The sequence below is a fragment of the Phalacrocorax aristotelis genome, chromosome 1 (genome assembly GCF_949628215.1).
Source record: "Phalacrocorax aristotelis chromosome 1, bGulAri2.1, whole genome shotgun sequence".
NCBI lineage: Eukaryota > Metazoa > Chordata > Aves > Suliformes > Phalacrocoracidae > Phalacrocorax > Phalacrocorax aristotelis.
In genome coordinates, this window is record NC_134276.1 from 132,395,047 (window position 1) to 132,413,965 (window position 18,919).

Below are 18,919 nucleotides of genomic sequence, written 5' to 3' on the forward strand. Positions count from 1 at the left end.
GTTCCTGCAGATGTTCCGCATTCTCTGACTCTGAGGATCTACCACGTTCCTACAGTTGTTGTGGTCACCCTTGGTTTGTGAGCAAGTAGAGCCTGCTGCTTGGTTCTCTGGCCTGGCTGCATAAGTAGTGATAAAAGACTACTGTAGCTTATTTTGATCACTATTCTAAAAAAAGAAAGTAGAAATTGCATAGCTTTACAGTGGCTATGTTTTTTAATATGCTTAATATTTAATATTTAAAAGCCTATGTAAATGTTTTTTTTAATGCCAATACCTGAACAGATATAAAAACAGTAGCTGCTTGTAGAAGCAAGTAGACAAGGGAATGATGGGATGATAGGTGTATTTACTGGGGTGGGACATGTGAACCACCCTCAAGTCCCATGGCTCATTTGAAAGATCTGCCCCCTTTGCTGCCATTAGTATAATAGCCAGATACCAATATAACCCCCACCAAATCCAGAGCGCCCCAGTAAGAACAGGACAATCATGTGAAATACAAAGATCAGAAAGCTACAGCAATATTGTCCCTCTTGCCCATCTTCCATGATAAAATATTCCATGAAGGCTACAAGAGACAGGCAGCAGCTATGGCATTAACAGTAAATAAGACACATGGTCACGCATGCTGTACATGATTCCCCCAGCACCACCCACAGGGTAAGTCACTCACAAATAGGAACAAAAGAAAAAGAACAGCATATATGGATTTCTACCCAGGCTCAATGCTTTACAAGTCTCTGCAGTGAATCGGAGGTGGGAGGCTGCTGTATGGACTCCTATATGACAAGTCACAGAAACTGCTGAAGCAGGTGAATTGAGCCAGTTTGCAGAAGTAAAGGCCATCCAGCTGGCCTTAGACATTGCTGAATGAGAAAAGTGGCCAGTGCTCTGTCTCTATACTGACTCATGGATGGCAGCAAATGCCCTGTGGGGCTGGTTACAGAAGTGGAAGCAGAGCAACTGGCAGCGCAGAGGCAAACCCATCTGGGCTTCCACATGATATTGCTGCCCAGGTAGAGAACCTTGTTGTGAAAGTACCTCATGTGGATGCTCACATCCCCAAGAGTTGGGCCACTGAAGAACATCAAAACAACCAGCAGATGGGTCTGGCTGCTAAGACTGGAGTGGCTCAGGTGGATCTGTACTGGCAACATAAGGGTGAACTAGCTTGGTGGGCCTTCAGGCCCTCAAGGGAGAGATGCAACATACAGACGGGCTCTTGATCGAGGGGTGGACTTGACTATGGACACTGTTGTGCAGGTCATCCATGAATGTGAAATGTGTGCTGCAGTCAAGCAAGCCAAGCGAGTAAGGCCTTTGTGGTATGGGGGACAATGACTAAAATATAAATATGGGGAGACCTGGCAGATTGACTATATCACACTCCCTCAGACCCGCCAAGGCAAGCACCATGTGCTGACAACAGTGGAAGCAGCCACCGGCTGGCTGGAAACATATCCTGTGCCCTATGCCAATGCCCGGAACTCTATCCTGGGCCTGGAAAAACAAGTCTTATGGTGACATGGCACCCCAGAGAAAACTGAGTCAGACAATGGGACTGATTTCCAAAACACCCTCACAGACACCTGGGCCAAAGAGCATAGCAAGGAGTGGGTGTGTCACATCCCCTATCATGCACCAGCCTCCAGGAAAATCTAATGATACAATGGACTGTTAAAGACTACACTAAGAGCAATGGCAGGTAGGACATTTAAATACTGGGATATATGTTTAGCAAAAGCTACCTGGTTAGTCAACACTAGGGGGTCTGCCAATCGAGCTGGCCCCGCCCAATCAGCTGTGGAAGGGCTAAAGTCCCTGTAGTGCACGTAAAAAAAATACGCTGGGGAAAACAGTCTGGGTTATTCCTGTCTTGGGCAAAGGCAAACCCACTCATGGAATTGGTTTTGCTCGAGGACCTGGGTGCACATGTTGACAATAGTGCAGTGAGGGAGATATGGAGGGAGGGAAGGAACAAGGTGGCCATAAAATGGTCTAAGCATTGGCTTACCTTCAGGCCATGCTTTTTCCACTACTAGTGGTTAAACTTTTTCCTTCAGGAGAGCCATCCAGCTGCCTTTCTGAGATGGAAGGTGGGTTTGGCAATAACTGGACTGACACAGTGGCTCCTTCACTGCTTTGCAGTCCATCTTTTGCTCTTTCCTGGACATAGCACTGCCTGGTCAAGTGAGAGTGGAAGGGCAGTGAGCTCCTGTTGGTTCCCTTTCTGCAGGCTGTTCAGGTGGAGCATCCCCCTCTCCTCACTGGCCTCTCCTGTCATTGGAGGAATTAGCTATCTTGTGTCATGAATGAAGGAAGTGCTGCAGAAAGATGAAGCAAAAACAAAAGGGGTTTGATCAGCTACACATTGGCTGCTCCCTTAAGCAGCCAGTTACTGCCTTTCTGTTCCTCGCAAGCAGCTATTTCGGTGGCTGCCATGATGACCAGGAATTACTACTAAAGGAGTAATCCCAGTCCTTTGCTTCTGAGGCAGTGGAATTAGTCAGTGCCAAGTTTCCATTCTCTGAAGGACTCCTGACCACAGTAGGCTCCAGACTCCTACACGAGGTACCAGTGGAGTAACATGAATATCATCCTTGCTTCTAGAGCCTGCAGCAACCATCAGCCCTTTCCATGGTCAGGGGCTGTTCCCCCAGGGTACTTTATGCACTTCCTAGTCCTCCCACTCTCCAGTTGCCCTGCTCCTTTCCTTTATAAGCAACTGTTTGTAAAAGACTGATTGTAATTCAGCAGGAGACCACTTTTCTGGTGGTCTTGCAAGCTCTAGAATCAATGTCCCAGCATCAGAGGGGGAAGGGCTTTTACAGAGGAAACTTGTTAGCACCAGACAGTAAAGAAGGACAATAACCTATTTGAGTCTGAGAAAACTGGGGCAATCGTCTGCCAAAGCCTTTCCACTTCACAGTCATTGCCAGGACATGTCAGAGCAACTATTCAGTTCTACTGCAGTCCCAGCAAAGATTTGGGACATAGAACAGCTGCAACCTGATGGCACCTGAATCATTAAGCACCTACAATTTATCCAGGCTTTGCTGCATTTGCAATATCTACAAGAATTTGCACGAAAAATTACAAATTTTCTACAGTCCCTGAAGTTTTTTGCTTGGTATGGCACAGTGATGACTCCTTCCCTCCTGCAAACCTCAGCTTTTGCTAGACTCAAGAAGGGGACCCATCACTTGAGAGCTCAGAGCCTGTCCATCCCTGCAGGGCTCAGTCTGCATGCAATTGGTCTGGAATTCAGAGAAGTTGCAAACACATTTCTGGCATTCTTCTTGCAATGTGGAGGCCACCACATTCAAGGGATGCCAGACCAAACCACTGCTATGCCTCATATCAAAAACAAAGCGTTGTTGCTTTTGTACTTAACTTTTTCTCAGGCAAGAGCTGAGTCATGGAACCAGTGCATTCAACCTAAGATGCATCTGCCTGCAGCTGTCTTGCAGGGAGCACAAATACTCTAGCAGACTGACTCAGCTGCTTCTGGATGGTCGAATGTGACTAGGAAGTACAGAACAGCATCTTCTGAGACATCTTGCATGTGGGATGAACACATGCTCACTTTCCATCCTCCTTCCTCTCTTTCCCACCTCTCTGAAATTTCCACACCGCAAAGCTCCACCCCCTACCGCATCCAGCACACGGAGGGGCCAGCTGTGTGCACACATCCCGCACTCCATTGGTGCACAGAGACCCCGTCTGAATGCCCATGTGAACAGCACATGCCATGACTCTCCAGCAGTCACCTGTGATTTGTGGTTTAAAAGGCTGGTACAAAACTAATCCTCTTCCCCATGAAATGTGTTGGTCGAGGCCATTAGCCAGGGACCCAGGGAGCCCCTCCATTTGCTGACATGCCCCGGTTAGCTGGCCTAGGCAAGGGTGTGACAGGGGACTGCCAGACAGGATCACCAGAGGTTTGCTCTGGAACCAGCACCACCCACAAGTTGCTGGTATTAGGTGGATCTAATATACTTGGATGCCCCCATCCAGACTGTGTAAATTCTCCTGCTTCTAGTGACAGTGCTCCAGACTGAAGCCCCACACTCACTTTTCACAAACTGGATGCAAAATGATTCATAGAACATTCTGGCTCCTTGGGCAGGGACAAAAGGGACACACAAATCTGCATCTGCAAGTGCAAAATGCTGGGAATGAAGGGAGGGGAGGAGGGCAAGAAAGACATGGCAAGTATCTGAATTGTGACTTTTGTTATCTCTGCTAAATACTTTTTTCTCCTAATTTTCTTCTTTCCTTTTAAAAAAAAAAAAAGAAGCAAAAGCAGGCATTAGAACACTGCCTGTCAAGTTTTGACACAATTGCTTTGTGCAACAATACTGAAGAAAGGGAAGTTTAGTGTGTTATTAAACTCACCCAACACACCCACTACTAATCCTGTATGGGGGTACAGTCCCCCCGTTCCTCTCCCCTGACAAACTTTCCTGATTAGTTTCTGCCTTCACACCCAGGCTGACTTCTGCACCCTGGTCTCCAAACAGTGACCTCATTGCCTTGTTCAGCTGGTGAGAAACTACAGTAAAATGGGAGAGGTAAACAAAGCAGGGGGAACTAATGGCCAGAAGATTTAGGAGGTAGGAATCTGCTCCTCACCATCCCGCTTCCATTGTGCGCCTGAGCTTGAGAAAGTGCAAGCTGAGCCTCAGTGAGCTCTTTTCTATGCTGGTTCCTGTGGAAACTCAGCCCAGCCCTCCAGATGGTGTATGTTGAGTGGCTCAGGACAACCAGCCTGCAAGTTATATGCCCACTAGTACTAGACCCACACTCCTGTCACCGCTACAAATCTCATAGAGTGAGTGCTGGAATTCACACACCTTCTGCAGCAAGAGTTCTTAATTCCCAGGCCAACCTGCTCGCCAAGATATAAATATTAAAAATGAGAGCCTGTATCGTCACAGAGCTGAATTTCTGTCAGCTCTGCGCAGCCAGCAGTGCAACCACTGCTAGTTCACGCTCACGCTGGTTAGAGAAATAGCATTAACAGCACTCTGCCTACAAGGAGTATGTTCAGTATCGCTATACAATGCAGCCTTCAAGATCCTCCTTCAGGACATGTTTCAAAGTGTCACCCTTTTCCTGACCCTGACAGATACCTCCAGGTCCTGGCCAGCAGCAGCTCAACTCACATTTGTCTTCCCAGACACTCAGTAAACACCTTTGTGTCCTTTTTCTTTAGGGGAAGGGGTCTTGCTGAGCTCACCCTGAAATATATCACCCTGGACAAAAGGGCTGAAAGGTTAAGGAGCTCTGGGGGGTAGTTCAGCATGAGCTGGGGGCCAGGCGCCTGCCAGAACCAAAGCTATAAAGGCAAAGAGGGGTTAGTGACTGTATCTGACAGATGCTGCAGGTCCTGCCTCGCCTCCCACAAGCCCTGGGATAAGAAGATGATGGTGGGGCTCCAGTCGTGGCCTTTCTCGCTTTTTCTCCTCTTAGTTCTGCTCTCTGCCAGCGTTCAGACTGTGTCCTTACCAGAACAGAGGCTACAGGTAGGAGGGACTGGGAGAGAGCTGAGGGAGGTTTCAGGACTAGCAGGGGCAATTCGGGGAGGTTGTGTTTGAACCTGGAATATGTGGGGGCCCAAATTCCAGCTACAGGAGGCTGCTGTCTATTCTCACTGCTCCTTCCTTTCAGTCCAGCAGCCTCAGCTCTAGGGTGACTGTGTATAACCCAACTCCTAACGAGCACCAGCACTACAAGGGAGCAGACAGACAAAAGCTTTTTAGTGCTCCCTGGTCTGGGGCAGGCTGCTTGTGCGACTCCCCATGTTGCCTGCAGAGGCTTTTAACAGTAAAGAGACTGTCTAACTCTGCCTTGTGTCAACAGCCACCCGAAATTACAGTCCTGTCCCTCACCGTGTTCAGTGTCCAGGTTCTGATGTTTCAGAGGGAAGGCTCATCATGTTCAGGCAGGATTGTCACTCCTAAGCTCAGTGCTACCCCCCCAATAGCCCCTCTTTAAGGCCAAGAGCCCCTGTCTGGATCCCAGCTAAGGACTTCTTCACTTGGGCAAATCTTTTACTGTCAGCAATTACAGCAATAATATTTTGGCTTCCAAATCTACCCAGCTCCCTCTTACCCAAACCCTAACCTGAGCTCCAACACCTTGCCTTCACATCACCCTGGGAAAGCTACAGGGAAGTAGTTAGGACATGAACTAAAGTCACAAGGCTGATCCTGCTATGACTCACCGCTTTCACTCCTCATTGAAGATGCCCATGTCCACTTCAATTAACTCACTACCGAAAAGTGTTGTACAAAGGCATCTTCAGCCTTAGCTCGGCACCCATGTGAGGGACAGATGTGGAATGGCTGTCACAGGCTGCTTCCCTGGGCAGCCATGCCATGCCTCTGCAGCCCCCAATGCACCTCCCAACCCTTGTCTCTCTACAGCAGGAGGCTGCCAGCAGTACCGGGGGGTGTACAGTCAGCATGTGCCTGCTTGCACAGTTAACCTAGAGGATTTCCAGCAGATGGGGACCCCCCTTCCTTACACCTGCTGTGCTCCTGCCACTCCCTCATCTTTAGCAGCAGGTATTTGGGGCAGGTCCATCCTCCCCACCAGCCCTCTGGAAAAAAATAAATGCCACATAGTAGCCTGAGCACACAGAGCTGCTCAGCCTCACCAAAAGGACCAAGGACTAAAGCCTCAGTTACCTTCCAAGTACTGGGGGGGACAACATTTTGACAAGAGCAGGGCAATCTGCACTCAGGCAGAGGGCTCATAGCAGCTGCCTGCTTGTTCTTTTGGACAGCAGAATCATTTCAGCCTGCAGGAGCTGTTGATCTATCCCTTCCCTGTGTCTGGATGCAATGTCACAGGCACCTTGCCTGTGTGCTGGCACCATTTTATGTCCTGCCTGAGCCCCAGGGGAGGTGTGGGCAGTAGGGTACAAGGGGGTACAAGGCTTATCGTGAGAAGCACAGGCAACTCAGCTCTCACCCCACCTTGCTTCTCTGTTTATCCCAGATGCTCCTTTCCCAGTTGCTGCCACTGGAGCCCGAGTCCACACCAGCTGAAGAAGACACAAAGGAAGGGTCCAGCTTTGGCCCTCAGTTGCTCTCCTCCACCCTCCCTTTCCTCCCGTCTGGGGTTAGAGCTGCGCGTCCCTCTCTCTGGCGCAAGACCCTCGCCAGTCGCAAGTGGGCACTGCCTGGAGATTGGGCCTGGAAGGCCATGACCAGGGGCTGCTTTGGGCTGAAACTGGACCGGATTGGGACCCTCAGTGGTTTGGGGTGTTAGCCTTGGAGGGGTGCCAAGGTGAGAGGGCCAGCAGTGAGGGCTCAAACAAGCAGACCAGGGAGAATTAAGGCGACACTTGAGAGCACAGACAGTGGGGAGGACCAGGAGCGAGGGGACGGGGCAGTGGGGCAGGAAGTGGGACCACCACCTGCCTGCAGCCCGGGCAAAGGCTGGGACGCTGGACCACCTGTGCTACCAGGGTTGTGCTGGGGGCCCGGCGAGGGAGTGAGAGCGGGCAGGCTGCACGCCACTGGGTGGCTCACCAGCCCTGCTTCTCCACAGCCAGAGAAGACGCAGGCGCTCACGGCACTGGCTTGGGAAACAGTACGGCATGCCGGCGACCTAATCTGTGAAGCCCCTGCCCTGAAGGAGAGCGGCAGCAGCGGGGAAGCAGCACGGCGGTACTAGGAGGAGCTGCCCGGCTCCACGGCTGCCCCTCTGCCACAGGACCCCTGCTCCGCTGGCAGCCTCCCTCCCTCCTCTCTGTGCTTCAGGACTCGCTTGCTAATTAAACAGAGCTGTACTAATCGCCGCGTCTCAGCTCGGCAGCAGCATCTCCAGGAGAGGCCATAGCTGCCCCCAGGTTGGGGGACCGTGCAGGGGCGAGGGGCTGGCAGCGGAGGCAGGCCATGAGATGGCAGCACAGCCCGCCACCCCCCAGCCCCCACACGTGGGGCCATGTTGGGTGCACGCCGCCATTCCGGGTGGGCCGGGCGGCACGCACAGTTGCAGCACAGTGCTGCCGGGACCGCAGCGGTGGCGGAGCGAGATATCGACCGCCGGCTGGGCGCAGGGGCAGAGGGCCCACGTTGGCTCATCTCAGTCGCACTCTGCCCCCCGGTGCAGGGCGCCTGGTGCTGCCGTGTTTGCCGAGCAAACACAGGGGCCTCCTGTTCATGCAGAAGCTGCCCCGAGAGCCCCCCTTCGCCCCTCAGTGGGCTGCAGCCGGGGTGCCACAAACCCCAGCATAGGCTTGCACCCCTCCAGCCCCACTGCTGTACCACGCGAGCCATCATCCCCTGGCCTTTAAGAAAAGGTCGTAACCTCAGCTGGGGCTAAACTTAGCTGCCAGCCCCTCAGCAGCACCGGGAATAGCAGCAGTAATAAGGAGAGTTGGGTTACGTTTGAGCTGTGTGACCCCTTTCTGCCCCCCACCCCAGTACCTGCATCTCTCCTCATCCTCATCCTCATCGCCCAGCTCAGCTGAGCAGCCAGAGGGGCAGGCCTGCTCCCAACACCCCCTGCCAGCTCAGATCTGCATCCCCACACCTTCCTCGGGGACCCCCTCCTCAAGGGATGGAGGCTTTCCAGCATGCGCTGCGCCTTGCACTTAACATGGGTTTCTCCCACAGCACCTGGGCTGTGCACCAAGCCGGGGGGATGCAGCCTGGCATGGGGGCGGCAAGCCGGGCAGTGGTGACTGCCATGCCGGGAGCACTCCTTCCTCACAGGCGGCCGGCAAAGGCGGGCCGAGGCAGCGGACAGGCAGGATTTCCGCCCTCACGTCCCGCGGGTAGCAGCTGTGCCGCAGTGCCTCATTAAGATGGTGCTCATGCTGCGGCGCGTGGCCTGCTGGGCCAGCAGCCTCATCCACAGCACGCCTGACTGAACCCACCAGGAGCCAAAGACAGGCAGGGGGCCCCCAGCATGGGTGCGAGAGAGCTCCCAGTCAGCACCCGCTGTCCTCCCAGCGCTGGGGGGAATGGGAGACACTTGGGGACCGGCTGGTCCCTCGGGGTGCCCCCAGCATCTCTGCTGCCCCTTTGATCCTGCTGCTCTGCTGGGGGCTGGGAGAAGGGCACAGGCTGCAGCTGGGGGCGGGGGTCTCTCCTTTGTTACCACGTGAAAGCAGCCCACGCCGTTCCCCAGGGCGCTGGCGGCAGCGAGCCCCGGGAAGGCAGCCCCTCTCTGGCCATCACCGGGACCCCTTCCCGCCTCCTCGGGCAGGGGCCCAGCCGCCCTTCCCCGCCCTGGGGCCACCTCCCCGCCGTAGGGCGAGGACCTGGCTTCCTCCGGGGCCGGGGCATCTTTTACTACCACCACCCCCACTCCCCCCAAGGGGTGCCTGGGGGGAAGGTGCAGCGCCACCCCACCCCCGCCCCGTGGGGACCGTTGCGGACCCCCCACCCCTGCCGGCGCGGGGCCCGTAGCGGCGGGGGCGGGGGGGGGTGCCTGGGCAGCCGCACCCGCAGCGCGGGCGCACGTAGCCCGGCCCGGCCCCCGTGCTCCCATTCGGCGCCGGCCCGGCGGGGCGGGCCCCAGTCCTTTGCCTCTGCGGCTATAAAGGGCGGCGGAGCGGCGCTGCGCCACCTTCTCACTGAGCGCCGGGGCGGCTTAGAGGCAGCAGGTAACGGGCGGGGAGGGGGAGGAGAAGATGATGCGCGGGGGAAGAGAGAGGGGGTGGGGGGGACCCCCACATCACCACCCACTCGGGGGCCGGCGTCGCGGGGGAGGACTCGGGGGGGCGGCGGCGGCGGGCGGCAGCTCCTGGGCGGAGTGGGGCCGCGTGGCGGCGGGGCCGGAGGGCACAAAGGCGGTGCGGTGTGGCGTGCGCCGCAAGATGGAGGCGGTGGGAGCAGGGGAAGAATGAGGGGGGGGCGGCAGATAGCGTGAGGAGGGGGCGGGCGGGTTCGGAACGCGTGCATCTCCCCCTAGTGGTGGGTGAGGCGTTAACGGTGCCTGCGGCGGGTAGGCGAGGCGCGGTTGCCGGGAACAGTGACCAGTCCCGTCCCCGGCCCCCCGCCCTTCCCGAATCCAGTCCGCGGGTTCCTGACTGGAGGTTTATCCCCACAGGAACATCCCGAAGAGGCAAAGATGGTGAAAGTCGGAATCAACGGGTGAGTGGCGGGGCCGGGCTGCGGCACCGGGAGGCGCCCGGCGGGGTGGGGTGGGGTCGGGGGATGTGTGTGAGGGAAGGGAGGTGGCAAGGTCGCCTCAAGGGCGCGGGGGGTGGATTGAGGGGGGACGGGGGCACGACGACAATATGCCCCCCGCCAGTCCTGCTCCACCGTTTCCCCTCGCGCCGGGCTGAGGGGCTGGGGCAGGCGGGCTGCTGAGTCACTTCCCCCTGCAGATTCGGGGTGACTCACCCCGGAAGCACCGCCGCTGCCCGCCTGCCCCAGCCCTCCCCCCTCTGCCCCGAGGGTCCCTGCACCCGCCGGCAGGCTGCAGCCCCCTGCCAAAAGGTCGCCCGGTGGATCGTGTGTCGGTGGTGGCACGGGGGATGTGACCTTCTCCCACCGCGCCGAGGAGTAACCGGATCCCCCGGGTCCTCAGTAAATTTAGCGCTTGACCTTTCCGGTGTGGGGGGTCGCTCTTAATCTTTAACTGAGGTGCCTCGGCCTTTGGACGTTGCTGCTGGGCTCCCTCCTGCCCCGCCAAGCAGTGAGTGGTGGATGGTCCCAAGGGAAGGCAGTGAGCCATGCCCAGCCTGGCAGGTTACCTGTTTCTCCTCCTCACCCGTGTCTGTCTCTCTTCAGATTTGGCCGCATCGGCCGCCTGGTCACCCGGGCTGCCGTCCTCTCTGGCAAAGTCCAAGTGGTGGCCATCAATGATCCCTTCATTGATTTGAACTACATGGTGAGTTGCCTTGCAGTGCCCCCTGTGGGCCTTTTTGAGTATTGCTCCTCTGGCTCTGTTCTAGCAGCTTCCCAGGAAAACTGGGTGTGAGGCGGAGGCACGGGGTTGGGAGGTTTGGGAGAGCCAAGTACAGTGCAACAGTTGGACAAGGTCACTGAGGAGGTGGGGAGCTGAGGCTGTGGCATAAGCAGAGCAAGGGTTAGGGAGATGGCAGCCAGGGTTCCTGACCTTCCCGTCTCTCCATGCTAGGTTTACATGTTCAAGTATGATTCTACTCATGGTCACTTCCGGGGCACTGTCAAAGCTGAGAATGGGAAACTTGTGATTAATGGGAATGCTATCACCATCTTCCAGGAGTAAGTATTTCTCTCCCTCTTCCCCCTCTGGAGGATGAAAGCAGGTGTCTCATGAAGCAGCTCTTACAATTTTGTCCCTCTTCAGGCGTGACCCCAGCAACATCAAGTGGGGAGATGCTGGTGCTGATTATGTTGTGGAGTCCACCGGTGTCTTTACCACCATGGAGAAGGCTGGGGTGAGTATGCCACAGTGGCACATTGGAGAACGGATACTGCTGCTTCTGCTTGTGGGGCACGTCACCGCGTGCAGTTGCTCAAGGTGGGGAAGAGATGGGGCTGGGGGGGAAAGAGGTTGTCTGAAGAAGTGAGTTGTTGGAGGGATTCTGGGTTATCTAATCTCCGTATCTTCTTCCAGGCTCACCTGAAGGGTGGCGCTAAGCGTGTTATCATCTCTGCCCCCTCAGCTGATGCTCCCATGTTTGTGATGGGTGTCAACCATGACAAGTATGACAAGTCTCTGAAAATTGTGAGGTAAGGAGAGAGGAAGATGCTCTCTGGCCTGGAGCGCTCACCAGCTGCATGGAGTCTCATGTTACCGCTGTAGGTGTGTTGCCTCTGGTGATGAGCCTTCCTTTCTCTTTTCTTCAGCAATGCCTCTTGCACTACTAACTGCCTGGCGCCCTTGGCCAAGGTCATCCATGACAACTTTGGCATCGTGGAGGGTCTTATGGTAGGTCTGGAGCTTGCTGCTCAGGAGGGTGCCCTATTCCCAGGTCCCCTCATGTGAGAGGAAAATGATCTGTGCTCCTGTGTCCCCTGGGATGCTTTTTCTGGAGAGACTCATCTGTGTTCTCTTCCCCCAGACAACTGTCCATGCCATCACAGCCACACAGAAGACAGTGGATGGGCCCTCTGGGAAGCTGTGGAGGGATGGCAGAGGTGCTGCCCAGAACATTATCCCAGCATCTACTGGGGCTGCTAAGGCTGTGGGAAAAGTCATCCCTGAGCTCAATGGGTGAGTGTTGTCCCTCCTTGGGTGTTGGGAGGTGGCAGCTGGTGCCTGGCCAGCTCTGGTCTGTCCCTAGCAGAATGGAGGGCTGGCAGAGGGGTGCTGGGTGCTGTTCCCTACTGACTCACACCTGTCACAGGAAACTTACTGGAATGGCTTTCCGTGTGCCAACCCCCAATGTCTCTGTTGTGGACCTGACCTGCCGTCTGGAAAAACCGGTAAGTGTTGTAGGCAAGGCCCTAACAACCTCCAGACCTGCCACTGACTTCTCTAAACTCCTTTTACCTGGAATTGCCCTCTGTGTTCATCTCTTCCCTAAGAAGATTTGATCTTGGTGAAAATAGCACCTGCTGTGCATGACTGCTGCCATGGTGCTCCTGTGTGTCTTGTCTCTCCTCCCCTCCCCCCGGCGGACATTTTGTGTGAGTTGCCATCTGACCATCTTAAATGTCTCTTCTCAGGCCAAGTATGATGACATTAAGAGGGTAGTGAAGGCGGCTGCTGATGGGCCCCTGAAGGGCATCCTGGCATACACAGAGGACCAGGTAAGTAACTCCTGGTCTCCTGGCCTGTGGTTATAGGCACTCATCTCCTTTTTCTGACGGGAGCAGCCTTGTGGAATCCTGATCTGGGCACTTCTGATCCAGGCTGTGGGTAACTGTATGTGTTAAAATTCCCTCTCTGTTGCAGGTTGTCTCCTGTGATTTCAATGGTGACAGCCATTCCTCCACCTTTGATGCGGGTGCTGGCATTGCACTGAACGACCATTTTGTCAAGCTGGTTTCCTGGTAGGTGCAGCCTGGGGGGTGGTGGGGTAGACAAGGTACAGACCTTTGTCCTGTTTATCACCACCAGGTTGGTGATGCAGGGTGATGTATAGAGCCCTACCAAATAGGGTGACTCTGACATGTTAAAAGACTCTGTGGAGTGAGATTGCTTCTTATCTGAAATGACTAGCCTTCTCCTTCCCTTATTTGGTGGGTGTATGGGATGCTTCCTGTTTTCTTTACTGGAAGTGGATGGGAAGCTGCCTGGTTCCATTCTGTGTGGTGGTGCAGAGGAACAGCAACAGTGGAGGAGGGGGATGCAAGAAGCGGGTCAGTCCTGATGGCACTTCTGTTTCTGTCCCCAGGTATGATAACGAGTATGGATACAGCAACCGTGTTGTGGACTTGATGGTCCACATGGCATCCAAGGAGTGAGCCGAGCACGTAGCCCCCCCCTGCTGCCTAGGGAAGCAGGACTCTCCTTTGTTGGAGCCCCTGCCCTTACTCACCACCGCTTAGTTCTGCATCCTGCAGTGAGAGGCCAGTTCTGTTCCCTTGTCTCCCCCACTCCTCCAACTTCTCCCCGAGCCTGGGGGAGATGGAGAGGCTGATAGAAACTGATCTGTTTGTGTACCACCTTACATCAATAAAAGTTATCACCATCTGAAATGCCTTTTTTGTCATTGGGAAATGGGAGAAAGTGGGGGGGTAATGAGCAAACGTGGGTGCCGGCTTTTAAGATGGGGCCCTGCCAGCCTGGCTGCAGCTGCTGGGACAGCTCTTCTAAGTGGTGCTACATGGCTGCTGTGTTGATATCGGCTGTGAGCCCCAGGCAGTAGAGTCATGGAAAGTGCCAGAAGAGCTGTTCCGAAAGGCAGTCCTGGAATACCTGACTTGCAAAGAATGGCAAGTGCCCATCCCTGCTGTGGGGCTGCAGTGAGCAGAGCTGTGGCATGCAGGCTGGTGAGCTGCCTGTGCTGGAGGTAAGACTCATGCCTGTGAGCCAAAATAGGGTGTGGTGCAGGGCTGTGCTGGCAGGACTGCTGCTCCATCCACCTTCTAGCTCTGGATTTGCTTGTCTGGTGGGTGTATGCAGAATAAAGTGCTGAGCAGATTTTTTTTTTTTGGCATTTGGTTTGGCAAAGCAGCACAAGAAACAGGAATTCTTTCTTCTTCTCCCTGCCTTAGAAATGTTAGGATTTTTCTTTCTACCTTGATTCAACTTGCCCTAGAGGAAATGGCTGCCTAGGGACGTGTCAGAAACCAGTGTTACCATGGTGGTAGCTGGTCTTAATTCTGGCTTAATTCTATGCGGAAGGAGGGGCAGTTGCAGTTAAGCTCTTGAGCAGCAAATCTCTGCAAGGTGAGTATCAGCCCTCTGCCAGGGACTGCGTTACCTCCTCTTGGAAGCACAAATGCTGCCAGACAGGCCAAGGCTTCTGTGACCACTGGGGTAGAGAAACGATGCACTGCACAAAAACGTGTGGCGCTCCATTTTTAGCAGCTCAATTTACTGTCTCAGTAATGTGTGATGTGTTGCTGTCTTTCTGGCAGGCAGGGTTGGAGCTGTTGTCTGGACCTCACTGCTTTAGACCCTGATACGGAGCAAGGATTAAGCTCCCAGGATCAAGGTATGTTGGACAGTGTCCTGGAGCTGCTTATCTCCAGTGGTTGGGCTGTGTAAAAATTAAATGTTTACTGGACTCGAGGGCGATGACTCCAAGTCATTTTAGAAAGAGAAAAAGGTTAAATGACCTGCCTCTGGATAGGAGCTGGGACTCTGAGCAGCTTGTTAGCCCTGGGACAGCAGCAACACCTGGCTTACCCCACAGTTGGCCCTATGGGAGCTTTAGGTAACTCTGGAGTTAAATGGGAGCTGCCTGATCCTGGGGCTAAGTGGAGGCAGACCTCCTGTGGAGCTGGATTTCTGCTGGGAAGAGGTGTAGCCTGCAGGCCTGTTAGGCTTACAAATGAGCCTTGGGTTGGTCCCATCGTGTCCTCGATTGCTGCATTTGGGTGCTTTGAATGGCTGTCCTGTGTGCTGCTGCCTGCACATTTGTCTGCAGGCCAGCAAGTGCCTTGTGTGATTATCTGGAAATGCAGAGAGGCTGATGAAACACCTTGTTGAGGGGGTGCCTGTTTTCCCATGTAAAACAAAGATATTTTGAACTGGCTTTAAAGTAGGAGTGTTTCAACCAGTTGCTTATTTCCTCTAAAAAGTATTATGTTCCCTGAGCCAGATAAGGCTGCCTGAAAATTCAACTAGAGCAGAGAACTTGTTATTTAAGAGTGAGTCCTATCCGACTTGAAATCAAATTGCTGTGGGAATGAGCAAATTCATACAACCTGGGGGGTGGGGTGGAGGAAGAATATGTGCTCTCAGATCAAAAATTGCTGGGAATGTCTCAGATAAAGGCTCACTGTGTTTTAAAATACTATTTCAACTGGTTTACGTTCTTGCTGAAATTCTTGGAAAAATTATATGGTACCTAGGTGAGGCAAGCCAGGAATCACAGAACTTAAAACACAGTTGCTCTTGTATGAAAAATGGAGAGAGCAACTGTGGCAAACAAGTCGTGCAGCTTTTGGACTGCCTGAAGGGTTTTGTTTCCTCTCTCGCATAAGCTCCCGGAAAAAGCACGGCTTTTCTCCTAAATCCTCATTTTGCATCCAGACACTGTGCCTGCAGATGGCACCACAGCAAGGCCCCTCCGGACAGATGGAAAAACTAGCTCAGTGTCTGACTTGTCCAAGAACTGCAACCCCATCCTAAAAATATATTTTTTTCCCGGTTGAAAAATTGACATATATGACTGTGGATGGCATTGTGATAAAGATGGGAGATCTGCTCTGGCAGCTGCTTCTCTCTCTAGAGAAGGGGTTTCTCCGAAGTAGGGGAGCTCTAGGTTTGCTCTTAAAGCACTTCTAGGGAAAACTGGTAGAACTGCTTGGGCAGGGCAGGCAGGTGTTCTGACATAAAGAGGATCTTGTTCAGCAAAGGAGCTAAAAGTGATTGTGCCACTCTTCTGGGACAAACTGTCTCTAAGAACAGCTGTGATAAGCCAGAATCCATCCTGGTTTACCAGCACCTTGCAAGGGGAAGGTATAGAAAGACACCAATCCTGGCCAAAGGCTTGACTCTGCCTTCCTCGACTGGCCAGGCACCAGTGCTTGCTGTGCTGGGCCATCGTGGAAGGCAGATACACCTGAGATACGGGTTCACTCCTTTGCAGGTCTATGCTGACACAAAACTCTCCAGCTGACCTAAGGGACAACTCTGTTGGGCAGCCAACCATTTCTAGGGGTGGTAAACTGCACCTTTTGTTTTTTGGTTTTTTTTTTTTTGAGAGAGGAAATTCAAGTGATGCTGCAATATGGTAAATAGCAGTTGTTACAGAAAAATTCCCTTTTATGGCAACTTTGAATGTTTAGAGAAATTATTTTATGCTTCATTGGCATTTGCACACACTACCACGCATGCATTTCTCCCCCAGGAAATGGCTAGTTGTCCTCAGACCACTTTGTTGTCAGCATGAGACTTCAGCATTGAGGAAAATGTCATTTAGTGAGAATCACCTTGAGCAGATGTGGAAACTAATTGCTTGAGAAATCATACCAAAATGTAGCAATATGGTGACTCAGTAAGCACAGTAAAAAAAGTGTTGGATATTTAAAACATACTCTGTCCACTTCTGAAGTAAATATGTCTTTGAGCAAAGCAATTGACAGTATCTGTGCAAGGAAGAGGAGATACAGATCTCTGACAGGAAAGACTATGATGCAAGGCCATATATTGGTCAGTCATATAAGACAACCATCTTAAATGATAATGTATCAAACTCATTTGTAACGGGTGCCATTCATAAAACGCAGGTTCATGACTTAAACTCAGGGTATGCTAATACCCCTGTGGGCACTGGCATTAGTCTCAGACAGTGGGAATTTCATCAAAAATGAGATGCTTACCTTTGGGCAATTGTACTGCATACATGCTGCAAAAGCAAATAATTTGTTACTTAATCTTCTGACCTGAATGTAATTTCTTACTACAGGACAGCTAACTTACCACCATATATTATCTTACTGTGGAATGTCATCTTCTTGAGGGAGTTATTCTCAATTAAATGTTCCTAGAAGGAACAGTAGTACTGGGTTGTACTTTACTGCATAAGATTTGAAAAGGCAGCCATCAAAAGCTGAAGATGTAGTCAAATGAAAATAGAAGAAAAACTTATAAAGACTAGCAAATTAAACTTAAGAGCCTAAAAAAAAAAGGCAGCTTTTTAGGAAGCTATGTGACAAGCAGAAAAGGTAGTATGAAAACCCTTTTTAAATGCATCTTGGGGATAAGAAAGCTGCAATAAGGTGGTAAGATGGTGTGGGAGTGATTAGGGAAGCTAAGGCCATGGCAGAAAAGTAAAACTGATGTTTTGCCATCAGAGGAGTGTTGGGCTATTCCCAGAGAAGAGATTTTCCTCAGCAGCGATGAGACAAAGCCACCATTGCAGACCAAAATGTCAGGACTTGAGAACATGCCCATGATATGAAGGACAGCAAACCCTCAGTACCAGGTGCCAGACTCATCTCCAGCATGAAATGGATGAACAGGTAACCGTCCTGCACATAATTCACTACTCACATCAGCCATCCCTGCTGCATGATGAAAAGGAACTGGATTTAGGAAAAACCAGACTGGCAAAACCTTTCAAAGAACCTGGACTGCCCAATGACAGGGAAGGCCACCCTCTCCAGGCTGAAATCTAGTAGCAAGGCTGGTGGTGACTATGGGAGCATGTGCAAGCGGCCAGTGTCTGATGACATCTGCCCCAGGGTCATTTCCATTCAACACCTTCAGAACCATTTTGAGCATGGGGTGCCAAGGTTTGTTGATTATGCAAAATGATACAGGACATTCAACACTGAATCAGACTGTGGAAAGGTGCAGAAGGACATTGTGACCAAGCGGGTGGGTTATTAAAATGGTGGCTGAACTTCAAGGTTGCTAAATGAGAAGTAATAGATGTAGTGGGGGAGGGAAACATCTCTGTCATTGCAGATCTCAAAGCCCTTCTGTAACATTGCCCAGCTCTCCACCAAACAAGTGAGCAACCTTTGTTGGCCTTCCTCTGAGTCCTGGGATAGGAAAGAAAAAAAGAAAACCCCAAAAACCCAAAAGGTGGTTTATAATCTCTGTAATCTACAGCTTTTTAGTTACCGAATTGGGTACTGATTTAGGTGCTGAACTCCAAGCAGACACTGAAATCTCACTGAATGCACATAGCATCCAGCTGCCCCATCGCCTCAGACTCTTAGCATGCCTTTCTCAGCCTGACTAAACTGCCATCTAAATCATCATCATAATGAAGTGACTTTAGGCACCAAGCAAAAATGATCACTTGCCTTTTCTTTTTTCTTTTTTTTTTTTTTTAATTAAAGGAGCAAAATAACTAAACTTTTCACTCGAAACATTTTCTCTAGCCTGGAATCATGGTTAGGAGTCTTTGTTCTGTCTACTCCAACTTGTGACGCAAAGCAGACAAAGCACACCAGTGTCACGTGGAGGTAAAAGATGTTTAAATAAGCCATCAGCTTCAGCATCTCCTGAGAACTCCCATGAGATTGCTTGTAAACCCTACTCCTAAGTCTTTCCAGCCTTCTTGTTGTTGCAGGGATGGTTAGTCATTAGTATTTCTTGCTCTTAGATGTGTCTATGCATAGCTTAAATATTGGCTGTATATATATGGCCTACAGAACCTATGTTTTGATGCTATTTAAAAATATTTTTAATGCCTCTTGGCATTTTTGCCTGAGCTATTTACTCCTTTTTTAGAGTCTATGCCATTTCTACATATCAAAAAATGGGATCAGTTTTTGTCTGTCAGTTCCTTGTCCCTCCACAAACCTGTGCAGATTTTTTTCCATTCTGTCTTGATTGCTACCCTCCTCCCCTCTCCACTGGTTTCTCATTGGTTTTCATAAGTGGCCTG

At 52.1% G+C, this 18,919-nt stretch overlaps 3 protein-coding genes across 3 annotated transcripts; all 3 read left to right on the top strand.

Moving 5' to 3' along the window:
* Window positions 1–5,429: 5,429 nt before the first annotated feature.
* On the top strand, window positions 5,430–7,651 carry LOC142063991 (C-type natriuretic peptide 2-like). Its single transcript, XM_075108471.1, has 3 exons — window positions 5,430–5,528; window positions 7,009–7,299; window positions 7,564–7,651. Exons 1-2 carry the CDS (start codon window positions 5,430–5,432, stop codon window positions 7,279–7,281), a joined length of 372 nt encoding a protein of 123 aa, XP_074964572.1. The 3' UTR covers window positions 7,282–7,299; window positions 7,564–7,651.
* A 1,010-nt stretch (window positions 7,652–8,661) lies between these two features.
* Window positions 8,662–9,871, top strand: LOC142054205 (uncharacterized). Its single transcript, XM_075086482.1, is given in 6 exon segments — window positions 8,662–8,697; window positions 8,799–9,199; window positions 9,201–9,270; window positions 9,272–9,428; window positions 9,431–9,628; window positions 9,735–9,871. Coding segments are annotated over 6 exon segments (999 nt in total).
* Window positions 9,249–13,601, top strand: GAPDH (glyceraldehyde-3-phosphate dehydrogenase). Its single transcript, XM_075108381.1, has 12 exons — window positions 9,249–9,628; window positions 10,075–10,118; window positions 10,761–10,860; window positions 11,110–11,216; window positions 11,302–11,392; window positions 11,572–11,687; window positions 11,805–11,886; window positions 12,020–12,171; window positions 12,305–12,383; window positions 12,627–12,710; window positions 12,856–12,953; window positions 13,298–13,601. The coding sequence occupies exons 2-12, from the start codon at window positions 10,096–10,098 to the stop codon at window positions 13,365–13,367; spliced, it is 1,002 nt and encodes a 333-aa protein (XP_074964482.1). The 5' UTR covers window positions 9,249–9,628; window positions 10,075–10,095; the 3' UTR covers window positions 13,368–13,601.
* The last annotated feature ends 5,318 nt before the right edge of the window (window positions 13,602–18,919 follow it).

Coding starts and splice junctions, on each gene's coding strand:
- LOC142063991 (XM_075108471.1), top strand. CDS start 5,430: ATGGTGGGGCTCCAGTCGTGGCCTTTCTCGCTTTTTCTCCTCTTAGTT. Junction 5,529..7,008: donor TACCAGAACAGAGGCTACAG/GTAGGAGGGACT, acceptor TGTTTATCCCAG/ATGCTCCTTTCCCAGTTGCT.
- GAPDH (XM_075108381.1), top strand. CDS start 10,096: ATGGTGAAAGTCGGAATCAACGG. Junction 11,393..11,571: donor CCACCATGGAGAAGGCTGGG/GTGAGTATGCCA, acceptor ATCTTCTTCCAG/GCTCACCTGAAGGGTGGCGC. Junction 12,711..12,855: donor TGGCATACACAGAGGACCAG/GTAAGTAACTCC, acceptor TCTCTGTTGCAG/GTTGTCTCCTGTGATTTCAA.